Source organism: Scatophagus argus, chromosome 22, assembly GCF_020382885.2.
Source record: "Scatophagus argus isolate fScaArg1 chromosome 22, fScaArg1.pri, whole genome shotgun sequence".
Classification (NCBI taxonomy): Eukaryota; Metazoa; Chordata; class Actinopteri; family Scatophagidae; genus Scatophagus; species Scatophagus argus.
This window is the reverse complement of record NC_058514.1, coordinates 13,743,281-13,755,551: the sequence shown is the minus strand read 5'-3', so window position 1 is coordinate 13,755,551 and position 12,271 is coordinate 13,743,281. Positions and strand designations below refer to the sequence as shown.

General features: G+C 44.6%; 1 protein-coding gene across 1 annotated transcript; it reads right to left on the bottom strand.

The window, feature by feature from the left end:
- Window positions 1-648: 648 nt before the first annotated feature.
- On the bottom strand, window positions 649-11,722 carry tm7sf3 (transmembrane 7 superfamily member 3). Its single transcript, XM_046379379.1, has 12 exons — window positions 11,425-11,722; window positions 8,770-8,924; window positions 5,718-5,868; window positions 5,184-5,304; window positions 3,942-4,113; window positions 3,663-3,840; window positions 3,437-3,523; window positions 3,011-3,091; window positions 2,737-2,889; window positions 2,485-2,585; window positions 2,078-2,240; window positions 649-1,980 (listed from the first exon to the last, which is right to left on the bottom strand). The coding sequence occupies exons 1-12, from the start codon at window positions 11,495-11,497 to the stop codon at window positions 1,727-1,729; spliced, it is 1,689 nt and encodes a 562-aa protein (XP_046235335.1). The 5' UTR covers window positions 11,498-11,722; the 3' UTR covers window positions 649-1,726.
- Between the last annotated feature and the right edge of the window lie 549 nt (window positions 11,723-12,271).

Here is a 12,271-nt window from a genome sequence, read left to right as displayed (position 1 = left end):
TCAGCAGAGGTCAGAACGGACAATAATTAGCTTAAATGGAATCAGCTGTTGTGTACTGATTGTACTGCGGCACGAGGATAGTTAAGACTTACATCACTTCGACGCCCTGGTGAAATGTAAGTATTTAAAGTAAAAGTACTCTATTATATCTGAGTTTTTGGGTTTATGTCACAGCTGCATTCTTAGATGTTGAAGGCTGAGCTCGTTGTAACTACTTTGTATTCGGGTCATCGTATGTTTTTAGTGCGTAGTTCTCAACCCAGGATAGAACATATTATCTTTCAGTTTGTCAGAAAACAAAATCTCATTTTTCTCCAGATATGGAAAGTTAAAAGGTACAGCTCTGAGATGTAAAAGTAGCATAAGGTGAATGAGTGTTTCAAAAAAAAAAAAAACAAACAGTTAAAAGGGAGTGAATATTTGACTTGTATGACAAGGGGGGGACTGGTGCATTCTGGGATACGTGGTCCATTATGAACAGGGATTTCCTTTTTTCGGCTCATTCATGGCTCCAAACGAATGCTTTGTTTCTGTGTGTCAACAAACTGTTTGCTAACAAGTTTGCTACATCAGCTTTAAATAGTTAATGCAGGTTTAAAGATACATATAATATCACTATTTACATAATAACATGACCTGAGGAAAGAACAAGTTTTTACCCGTAGGCATTTATTTTCTATCAAAACATGGCAAATTACAAATAAAACTGACTTCATTTAATCAGACACATCTGCATACTGTTTTAGATTTCTTTTAAAAAGTCACAAGGCCAAAAGCAGCTTAGTAACGAAAATAAAATATAACAGCTTGAGGCTTGAAGACTGAAGTCGAAGGTGTCATCAGTTGTCTGAAAGCTGAGTGTGAAACCCTGCGAAAAGCCTTAGCACGAGTTTCAACAGAGCCACAGATAAACACAGGATCAGTCGATATTGAAATGCAGTGTGCAAAGACTGCCAAGTGCCGTCCAATCAGAACACACAAGTGCAATTTAAAAGGTGTTCAGAGGAGGAGGAGGAAAATACTGTTGTTTTTTTCTTTTTCCTTATTTTGTGTAAAAGCTAAAATGTAAAAACTGTGCAATATTGTGTTTATTTATGTACTGGGAGTCAGTTTATTGTTTGATGCTTGTTTGTGACCAAACTATAAACACATGAGGTTCTGAGTGGACACGCGTTTTTCGACACAATGCAGATAATCGAAACATTTTGTCATATAAATCCAACTTTCCACAGATAAAATGCCTCATTTAGTAAATCGTTAGTAGTTTGTAATCTTAGTGCAAACAGTAAAACGAACAGAAGCAACAGACGTCATGAAGCACCAACAGCTACGTTTTAGGAATTAAAAGACATTCGATTACAATCCTTTAGTCCTTCACCAGTTTCAGTGACTCATAAAATGTCTTGCAAGTGTTAAATAAAAGTGGTGTTCAGGGAAAAGTGTCTTGGTCAGAAACTTTTTGGGGGGGGGTTTTGATAAACCCACATCCACCTGAAGCGTGTCAGTGATACAATCCCTCTGGACTTCATTCATGCTGCGTTTCTTTGGCCGTGTTTCCAGCAAGAGTTCACAGGAAACAAGATGTTTCCTTGTAACTTAGCAGTCTGAGTGTCCACAGGTTGAAAATAAACCCCAGGGATTTGTCCTCTCTGCTTCAGACCCCCCGACTGTGCATGTGATAATCCGCCTCACAGAGGCGGTGAGGGCCCCCCCCCCTCCCGAAGGCTCACAGGAGCAGAGGTGTGTGTTCTCCGGTCGACTCTGTCCGCTTGGTGAGCTGCCGCACTCTGGCCAGGAGGCGGTTGGGCAGCGATGGGAAGTGGTGGCTCGGGTCCAGGACGTTGGTCTTGCGGCGTTCGCGTTCCTGCAGCCACATGAGGTACGGGCTCGGCGGGAAGAACGGCCGGGAACGCTCGCGGTAGAGCTGCAGGACGATGCCGCCGACGCCGAGCACCACCCACACTGTGATCATGACGTAGTCTGATCGAGAGGAGGGAGAGAAGAAAAGACGAGACTGCGGTGAGATGAGAGCAAAAGATTCGAGTTTGACGGCCTTAGTGAGATTAGCGAAACTCACCAATGGTTTGGAAGGGCACGTCAGTGAACGCAGCGCTGAAGTTGTTGTTGAGGAAGCGTTTGAGGATGTTCAGCGTGATGTAGGAGAGGCTGGTGTAAATGTAGGCATTGACTGCAAGAATTACGGCGTAAGCACCGATGATGCCGCACGTGACGATGTTTCCCTGAACACACAAAACATAACACACACACAAAACATTGGCCATATAGTGTATGTCATGTTAAGTTTCATCATAGCAGCAAGCAAAGGTACTTTTTAAAAATCATCTTTAAAGTCCTTTTTTCTATGTTTCAAATGAGTCAGTATGCTGCCTACCACAGTTCTTCTTAACACTACCACTAGAGGGCACCAGTGTCACACACACACACACACACACACACACACACTGGCTGAGATGAATCTGTTACCTCTCTGGGCCAACGCACAAAGAAGAGTGGAACGAGGACCATGATGCAGCAGAACGTCACCCAGAAAACCGCGTCTGAAAGCCTGAACACTTCGAGGTCACCTGAGGAAAGACCACAACACACTGAAACACGTATGGAACACACTGAATACACGTTATATGTTCCAGTGAGGAAGAGTCAGATCTCATGCAAAAACTGGGGTCAACTGGGGTCATGTGGAGGCACCAGGCAGCCTTTTTCTTTTTCCCCTACCCAAAGGAGTGAAGAAGACCGTGGAGGCGATGAGGAAACCGAGCATCAGCCCGATCACGATGATGCAGGCCATGACTGACCCGAAACGCCACCAGCTCATCACCAGCAAGACCCCGCCCACGACGCCAATCACTGCTGACAGGACCAGGCGGACTGCAGACACACACAAATGTCAGAGGATGCCAAATTCAGACATTTTCTTATTCTACACAGAATCACGTGAGCAGACAGAAAGCTTTGAAAGTGATCCAAATGGAGGGAAAAAACAACTCACTGTCATAGTTCAGGTCTGTGGTCCTTGTGATCAGCACGAAGAAGAAAAACGCCACGAAGCTGAATCCCATGCAAAACAACTCTGCGTGACAGAGAGAGAGAGAGACGCTCACATTAACACTGCTGGGAGTGGGACAAAGTGTCCACTCCAGACCTTTCTTCAGTCAGGTTCAGATCCATCAGATTTACTGGGCAGCAGTCATGGGTTCAGTATGGAACAAATACATTTCTGCGTCACATGAAGTCAGGACTTGCAACTAATCCATTCTACTGACCCTGAAGTGACCAGCGATGGGGAAAAAAGTTAAATTTCATGAGAGGCGGAGATTTGTATTCGCTCCGTTTATGTGGGGGATCTTCGTCTGTGTGGACACGTATTCTGATGACACAATACCAGGATCACACAAAACGGTGTCAAACTACTCACCGCATTTGAAGAATCGATGCCCAAAGAAGCAGACAAACAGCCCTGCCAGGCCGGTGATGGTGAAGAAAATTTTTGTAGATATCTTTCCTGAACATTTAAAAAAAACAAACAAACAAAACAAAGAAATTCAGTTCGGTCCAGGAAGATTGATGATTTCTGTTATTTAGACTGAGGATCTCAGGCACTAAAAGAAAAAAAACAATAAAAATCACACTCAGTATCTCACCCAGTGTCTGACAGCTGTCCAGGGTGGAGGAGAAGCTGCAGGCGTACGTGTGGACGGGGACGTAAGAGGCCGAGGTGTTCAGCAGAGGGTCTCTGACGATGACGGAGTAGATGACGCCCTGACCGGGGATGGAGCTGAACACCGCCACGCTCTTATCGGACGACGACAGTGTCATGACCTGCAGGGCGACGGGTGGTGAAGAGTTAGTGAGCAGCACGTCAGCAGCCGGAAGGCGTAAATAAAACTAATCTCCAGAGGATGGTGTTCTTGCTGCCCCACCCGTTTGCCGTTCTCCATCATGCCGCGGACATCGGCCACTGCCTGGATGCCGCTGAACAGGCTGCGCTGTGACAGGTCGTTCTCGAGCAGGAAGTGCTGGTAGATGTCATACTGCAGGCGCCAGCGCGTGCTGCTGCCTGTCGATTCGTCGCAGACCGGAGGAGTTCCTCCCCTGGAGAGACAGGTTAGAGGACAGACGGGACAAATGCGTCAAGCTGGCTGCAGTCGTGTAGGTTTCTGTCTGAGGCTCCTCTACAGTGGCAAAGGCTCAGCGCTGAGAGAACAACAGTCCTCGGCTTTCATCGACAAGTATCTCTATTACGCATGGGAACTGAACACTTATGGTTAAATGTTTAAGCGACACAGTGAACAGAGGCAGAGGAGGAGAGCGTGGGAGCAGCAGAAAGAGAGTGGGCGGCGTGAGAGAACGAGCGTGAACACACTAAAACGGAAACTTGACATCGCGTCCTTATGTAATGTCACGCTGTGGTTTGTCTGCGGACCTCATCGATCGTAACCGTGGACTGGAAGGCGTGAATGATCTCGCACTGCTCAGCAGCGTTACATGAAGCAGGTGTATTCAGTACACATGCATGTGCTGCAGGGGGTTGAACCTTTTAACTGTCAAAGCATTTCCTGTTTACAGAAAAGTTTGGGAGCTGCAAAAGCCTGTATGATAATCAGTACATTGTGCAATACCATGGACGATTAGAATATAAAACCCAGTGCACCTCTGAATATACTTTTTCACCGACTCTCTCAGCTCAGGTGTGGATATCAGAAACTATGATAGGTGTGGTTGTGAGCTGGCCTCCTCGCTTAATAAACTACACCAGTCAGACACGTCAAACCAGTCAAGTTTTAACCGAAGGGAAGCGAGGCCACGAGTGTTTGTCCAAAACAATGCTGGCTGCGGTGGGGCTCCATCTCAACAGTCCCTAATATCCCAGCAGCCAAAACCACGCCTGTGGGGGAAAAAGAACTGAAAACTACAAGACAAACATGCAAAACCCTACTCTTCCTCTTATCTACAGCGTCAAACCTGACTAAAAACCATCCGTGCAACTACAGAACTCCTGCAGTTAAATGACACAAGAAGAAACTAGTTAAGCGAAGCGAGTCTTCTGGTTATCTGCCCCGGGATGGGCTTGACGCGTTCTTGAGAAAATGTGTCCCGTCAGTCACAGCCTACAGCTGAACAGGCAGAACAGGAAAGTTGAGCCAGTCGGTCTCGTGTGCTACCTCTCGTATCCCAAGTTTGCCGGCGCAAAACGGATGGTGGTCTCGTAGAGGTTGTAGTGGATGTAGACGTTCGGGTCAATGTCCAGGTTGAACTCCATGTTGCAGGCTCCAGGGACCGGATCTTCAAGAGAACAAATTCAGAGTTATTAGATGATGTGTCAGGCCAACAGAAGACAATGGTGGGTAAACAGAAAACTCCCTTGATGCTATTGCAATTTGTCATGTCAGGACAGCAAGCTGTAAATGGAGTTTTAAATACACACAAGCAGCCAAACAATATCAGTGCTTGTACTCAACCACAGTCTGCATGAGCTTCCTCAAGTTACGATGAGCTGAGGCTTTCGTAGCCTCAGAGGTAGCCTTGGGGTTTTGTTTTGTTTTTTTTTCTTTCTTTAGTCTTGCAGAAACAGTTTTCATGAACACTAGCTGCAACTTCCTTATGCTGTGACTCAGGTTGAGGTGAAAGCAAAATTTTATTAGTGGCCTAATATCACCATCCAGATGATTAAGAAGAAGAAGAAGAAGAAGAAGTACCGGTGCTGGAGTACGGGAGGATGACCCCAGTGGCCGCCACGTTGTCAACATCAGAAGAAGACAGGAACAAGGAGAGGGACACTTCACCCAGCCGGAGGGCCGACAGGAGACCCGAGTCCACTGCTGTCAGAGAGAGACCCAGACCTGGCATCTGAACCAAAACACACATGAATCACATGAATCCATTAAAAAAAATGGCGTGAAGATACTTCTGCACGCCTGGTTGTACCGTACACAGACTGATCCTCTGCCAGCAATAACTTGGAAAACTATTTTCTCCTCTGAAAACATCACAACACACTTGGCTCTTTGTTTCACAGACTGCCGTGTTATTAACCGACCGTACATGTCGCTCGCTGAGGATTATGATTCAGTCACCGCAGTCTCTTAAAGCATTAAATGGCTGACCTCATGATTGGGCTCATGAGACTGTTTGTGATCAAAACGTCAACAAAATGCTTCCGTCTGTGGTCTGAAAATGACCCGAGTCATTGGTTCATTAGAAACGCAGTCTCTCTCCTGGAAGCTTCTTTGGTGTTGTATTATGAACAACTGAATTATTTCTTAAGTAAGAAGTTCACAGGTGTGAGGGCTAAGTCCGGTGATTTAAAAAGTAATTTCATTCTTCTCAGTCCCATGGAAAAACCGAAACTAACAATGGAACACACGAGTGTCGTTCTGGGTGGTGACCTTTACGTGGACACTGTAGTTTATTGCCAAATGTGTATTAATCCACGGCTGAGAATAGACCCTAACAAAGACACTATTTCCACCTCATTATTAACGTAATTATTTTGACTTTTTAAGAAATTCAAATCCATGACATATTTTTCAGCATTTTTCCAGTAATATGTAGCAACAATTGGGCAGATGCATCGTTTGCTTTGTTTGTTTTTTTAAATATAAAGTAGAATTACCGCCTTGCGCTTGTATGCAGTATACAGTTTACATCCACGTCTGTCCAGATTCATATCATATCTGTAGTGACTGACGGAAAGCTTCAACACACGGTGCAGAGATGATTTCCTGAAGCTCAGTATCATCAAAACTAATCAGCTTGCGGTGAACTGCAAAGTTTAAAATGTGTATTTTCCTGCAAAGAAGCTACGGATTCACGCACATCTTCAGCCTCGCAGCACAGAAGATCCATGCAGTTTCAAGGTGGACCTCCAAGATTAGCGTCGCCAATTCAGCATCTACGCGAATGTGGAATGCGGTCACAATCTAAGAACGGAAAGACAACCTGAAAACGTGCTGTGGTATTAAATCAGCTAAGTTTACTCCCAAGACAAACTTAATAATGTTAGGAAATTCAACAAAATGTGTTTGTGTGCTCTACACAGCCAAACCCTGAAGCGTGTCATGCAGTCCACCACATCCTGAACCGATAACCCGCCACTTGACATGAATTAACTGACTAACAGCAATATGGAAAGAATGAGGACGACAGTCTGCCCTCAGAGCAACGACGTGAAAAGGTTTTGTCTGTCGTGCTTTTGTTCACACGGGACTGATGTGAAGTTCTTTTGCTTCATCTAAACCACCAGACCACACTGTGCCACTAACTTTCCTACTTTGCATGATATCACAGCATGATGCCCCTCCCCCCCATCATGAAATCTCACTTTGAACGACTGCATCAATGATTAATAGTTAGAATAACAGAAACGACCCTTTGGGTTGGTGTTGATCTGAGAGCCGTGTTAACAGCAGAGTGTATGATATCCTTCTCAGAGAATAACAACACATATTTCTGACATATAATTTGCCACATATTTTTCAGGGAGCAGATGCTGAATTACTGTTGTGTGCTGAGCCTGGCAGCACTGTGCCCACACAGTATGACTCTTAGTCCAACGGGTCATACAATAAGTCCATTGTGTGACACCCGTCCCGTACGGACGGTGATGGAGTGGGAAGAGACGCTCCATTCTCCACTGAATTCATCTAACGCTACACTGAGGCACAGCAACTTTAAACCTGAACATGACTACGTATTAGTCACCAACAGGAAACACACACACAGCAGTGATTCACCCGAGTGTAACGTGTGTTCAAGTTATGAAAGCTTTTTCTAAATAATAAGAGAAAGCAGAAGACGAAATGCACAGTCAGTAATAACCACACTGGCTGATAAAATAAATGACAAAAAACACAAATCTGGCGGTCTCTTTGAAAACACACATCCTGGTTTTTCTGTGACTTTTCAGGACTGATTTGCTCCTTTCAGTGCCTGACAATCTTTTTCCTTGTTCACTTTTTTGACGTTGGTTTGCATCAACAGGCTCTCCTATTGCGAGGAGACATTTATTTTCTGCCACTGAGAAACTCGCATGGATTTGTTTTCCTTTTCTCCGCCGTTTCCATCACCGGCAAAAACAGAAGCTAAACTAAATGGGACTACGTGCCCGTCCCGCGCAGCTTGGATCCAAACCGAGCTGTCTCCTGAGACTTGTGGGACAGACGCCAGAAGGTTTTCCCTCAGGGCCGCCCCTGTCTGCCGCTCATGACCGGTGGACTGTACATCAGCTGACTGCCACTTCTCTCAGAGGGTCAGACGACCTCCCTCACAAAGCCTCATTCATTAATAGGAGGTGGAACAAACTGCCTGTTCATGCAGCGTGAAGCGTTCCCTTAATCACAGTTTGGTTTTCACTACTTCATACGAGCACGCCAAAGATAAGATCACCCGGTTAACTCGAGAAAATGATTAGCCGTTAGATTTGCTGATTGAGGAGAAAACTCTTAACGGTCGCTGAGCTTTGCTGCCTCTAGTCTGTGAAGCGTCACGCTCAGTCCAACCTCCGTACCGCGAAGAACACACGCAGAAAAGCTTGTGCGTTCAGCGCCTACGTTAAAGAGCAGGATGTAAACTGATGTCATCCTAAGAAGGCGTGTATATAAGGGCTGTCCTTGTCTGGATAATTCTGCTGTCGTCAAAGCCGGAAAAAAGTCGAAACCGAACGTTCATAAGGCACGTCAGCATCACCTCATCGGCCATGAAACTAGAGGCCCTCGTCTCAAACTGTGAGGCGGGTCGGCGCTTTCTCACCCTGTTGTAGGAGAGCGTGATGTTGCGGTGCTGCGTGTGGAACTGCAGGGTGATGAAGGCGACCTCCGAGGGGATCCTGGACACCACAGCCTGCACCGTCTCGTTCTGGGAGACGCTGACTTCCTGGAACGTTCCCGGCAGGAAAACCACCCGGTCTGTGAAATAGAGGGGAAAATCCAATTTATTTCCATTAATCACATGATTTTATTGTAGTCACATTGATCGCAGTGTGCTGCCTATAAATCGCTCTGCTACAGTGTCAACAAAACCCAGAGCTGGACAGGCTCAGGCCTAACAAACAATAATATTAATAAAAAAAGAAAAATTCTCTGTCACACCATTACTCAGCCTTGCGGCATACAGAATATGGAGTTGAAGACATAAGCTTGCTTTCCTGTTTCCGTCTAAGTTACCGTGAAGAACAACACTGGCTGGGATGGACAACATCATGTGTAACTTCCCCGCTGCCACAGACGATTGGTGCAAACCGTGAAGCTGAGCAGGCAGACCTAAAGCAGGTCAGCAGCACACTAAGGGAGGGATCTTATAGAAAAGGCTGAATGAAGAAGTTCGCTCTGCTTTGGGGTGATGATGAGGTAACTGCACTGAAATGCTGAACCACTTCTCGTTGGTGTGAAGCAACTAAAGACATATGCTCATGTACTGAACTTAAGCGCAATATTGGTGTACTTCTACTCCACAGCATCTCAGGGGCAAATACTGTACTTTCTACTCTAGACTACATTCACAGTATCTGGCAGCTTTTGTTCAAATATGTCATCCTAAGCCCTTTCGAACACCATCTTCAATTTTAATTTGAAAACCTTTGGACTGGACAGTAAAGCCCGATCATCTGCTTGTGGTAACGTGATCGATTTGATGATCCTAATTAACCGTTAAGCGTGTGTCCGAGCGGAATGTGCGGAAAAGAGACTGGTTTTCTGTGAAATACAATCACCAGTTCAACTGATAAGCAGCAATAATCCACTGATTAGTTCTTGCAAGCATGTGTAGATTGACCGAGAAATCCATGGCAAGTGGTTTCGCAATAACTGTTAAAGTGACAGTGTCGTACTGAAACATTACAGTTCACCAAAGCAAACATTTCACAGCAACTGCATCTGGACAATACTTTCCCCCGCTATCATTTCAGAAATCCTTTAGTCCTCAGCTTTATCTGCACTCTATTCCACAACTTACCCACTGAGACTGATCGTTCCTCACTGTTTACCTTTTTTACTTATCAGTCTGATTGATTTCACTGGGACTCAAAGTCTGAGAAACACAACATGACCTTTGGTAGCACTGTATTTGCCCATGTTACTCTGCAATACAGTAGTAAGCGATGTGCAGCTTAGATAATATGTGTGCTGTTGTTCTATTTGTATGATTGCAGATGTGACACGTGTCACGTTCCAGAGAGGAAGAATGTCAGGTATGAAAACTAAAGCTCTCGGTGCGGATTTGTTGCAGGTTACACGTGCTGCTTTATTAGCCATAAAGACTGTTTGCAGGTCAGATTCCTGCTCAGGAGTGACCTGCTGCCTTCATTATGACAAACAAGCAAGAGGAAAAATATGAGCCGAACAGAGATAATGTGAGGAAAAAACTATAATCCAGGATGTACATATGACTGAGTTTGTTTCATCTATTTCACCTTTATTTACTTAAAAACATACATAGTGTACTCATGTTGTGTTGTCAGCACACTCAGTGCTGGCCTACATTATGATGTGAACTGCTTACAGAAAAGTACTGAAAAGTATCTTTACATCTCCTTATTTTGGACATTCTACTTCTCATTTAACTGCTCAGTAAGTTTGTTCATACACTCCTGCTTAGTTTAAAGTTTGTAAAACGGTCTCATCAGGTCCAGTGGAGATTTCACAAAGCTGAAGGCTATTTCAGACAAAAAGGAAAATTAAGAGCAGAAATACTGAACACACGATCAAATGCAATATGTAATAATACCAACAAAATCGCCGGTTACTTTATCTGCGTGTGACACACAAACAAAACTGCTTCTTAATGTCGTCTCAACTTGCTATTTCTGCTAACCAGCTTTGTGTTTATTCACCTATCAGAGTGGATACTCTCACTCTACTTGGTTTCACTACCCCATTTCCTTCATCCACTGTTTGTCTGTTAACAGCTCAATGATGGTAGTGTATATATACACTGTAGTACCATCAATCTGTAAAATCCAAGAACTGGATTGTACTATTAACACCCCTAATATCACAGGCTTATTGTAAACCATAGTTAGAACTGCCCTGTGGTGGGCCCCATAACATCATCTTATACTGTGCAAAAGCTAAACCCTCCTCTCAAGCTACATATATAACTGAACTCAGTTCACCAAATGAGGTTTGGAGTGTTTCAGATCAACACACTGCTCGAAATAAACATTTTAGCCAGGGTGTGACTGTGATGCAACAAATTTTCAATTTGTAGCTAAGGTCGGCTACAGCTAATTTATAGAGACAAGTTCAGCTGTGACTGAAGTGATTTACGTACAGTATGCAGAATCAACGCGACATTTAGCTGCTCTCCGAAGTCAGCTGACACATAACCCTATACTTGTTAGTTTCAAAGACGAGAAAGCCAGTATTGCTGTAACAGAACAGAATCAAATTGCTTCATCAAGTAACTCACTTTCTACTTGAGGCTGAACTTCACACAACAGCAGCAGCAGCAGCAACAGCGGGGGACAAATCCAGCGACACATTTTGCTCCGCTTCGTTTGCCTGACAATAAAACGCTGCTTTCTAGTGGTCTGGTGAAGTCATTCGTAACGTCGCAGTCTCCCGCGTTTGGGTAGCAGAAGTCCCTGCAAACGCAGAGGCAACATGCTTCACGGAACTGACCGTTTCAGTGTGAGAACCTTCGCCCCCTGCAGCTTCGACGGCTGAACGATGCTTCCGCGAGAATCGCGTTCTCGGTCCCGCGAGAGCTCCTCCCGCTATCGCCAACCCCTTTGGAGCCTAGTTTTAACTACAGCACTTCCAAGGACACGGGAGTCGGCAGAAAATTTTAAAGATAAATTCTCTTATTAGAAGTTATTTGGTGTTAGCAACATAAATCACTAACAAAGAGGACTTTTTTTTTAAGCGTCTTCAGTCTTGCGTTTTGTTTCGATGCCCATTCATTAATGGTGGCTTGTCTTTTGAGGCATGCCATCTATAGGTAACGATGTCAAGTCCACACATTTTGAAATGTGGATCTTTGAAATAGAGGCAAAGTGAGAGCTCTTTTATAACATCGATTTGCAGACCTCAACCAACCACAATATCAAAATAATGTGTGCTAACACTTTATCCATGTGCACACATTTATTTTAAAGCAGTAAAACAGGTTGCTGTTTTGATTTTTTACATTTAGAAAAATATTGTTCAGCTATTGAAATAGGCATCACAACATGAGAGGAACACCCTTCACTACTAATAACTGGCTTGTTTGTATTCTGTAGCAGAAGGGGTAGTTGGACATTACCTCACATCCT

Bases quoted from the DNA above. Each gene is read 5' to 3' on its own strand.
- tm7sf3 (XM_046379379.1), bottom strand. From the start codon at position 11,497: ATGTGTCGCTGGATTTGTCCCCCGCTGTTGCTGCTGCTGCTGCTGTTG. The intron at 2,890-3,010 runs GTGAGTTGTTTT...GTGTGTCTGCAG, and splicing joins CACAGACCTGAACTATGACA to TCCGCCTGGTCCTGTCAGCA. The intron at 2,241-2,484 runs GTAACAGATTCA...TTGTGTGTTCAG, and splicing joins TTGTGCGTTGGCCCAGAGAG to GGAAACATCGTCACGTGCGG.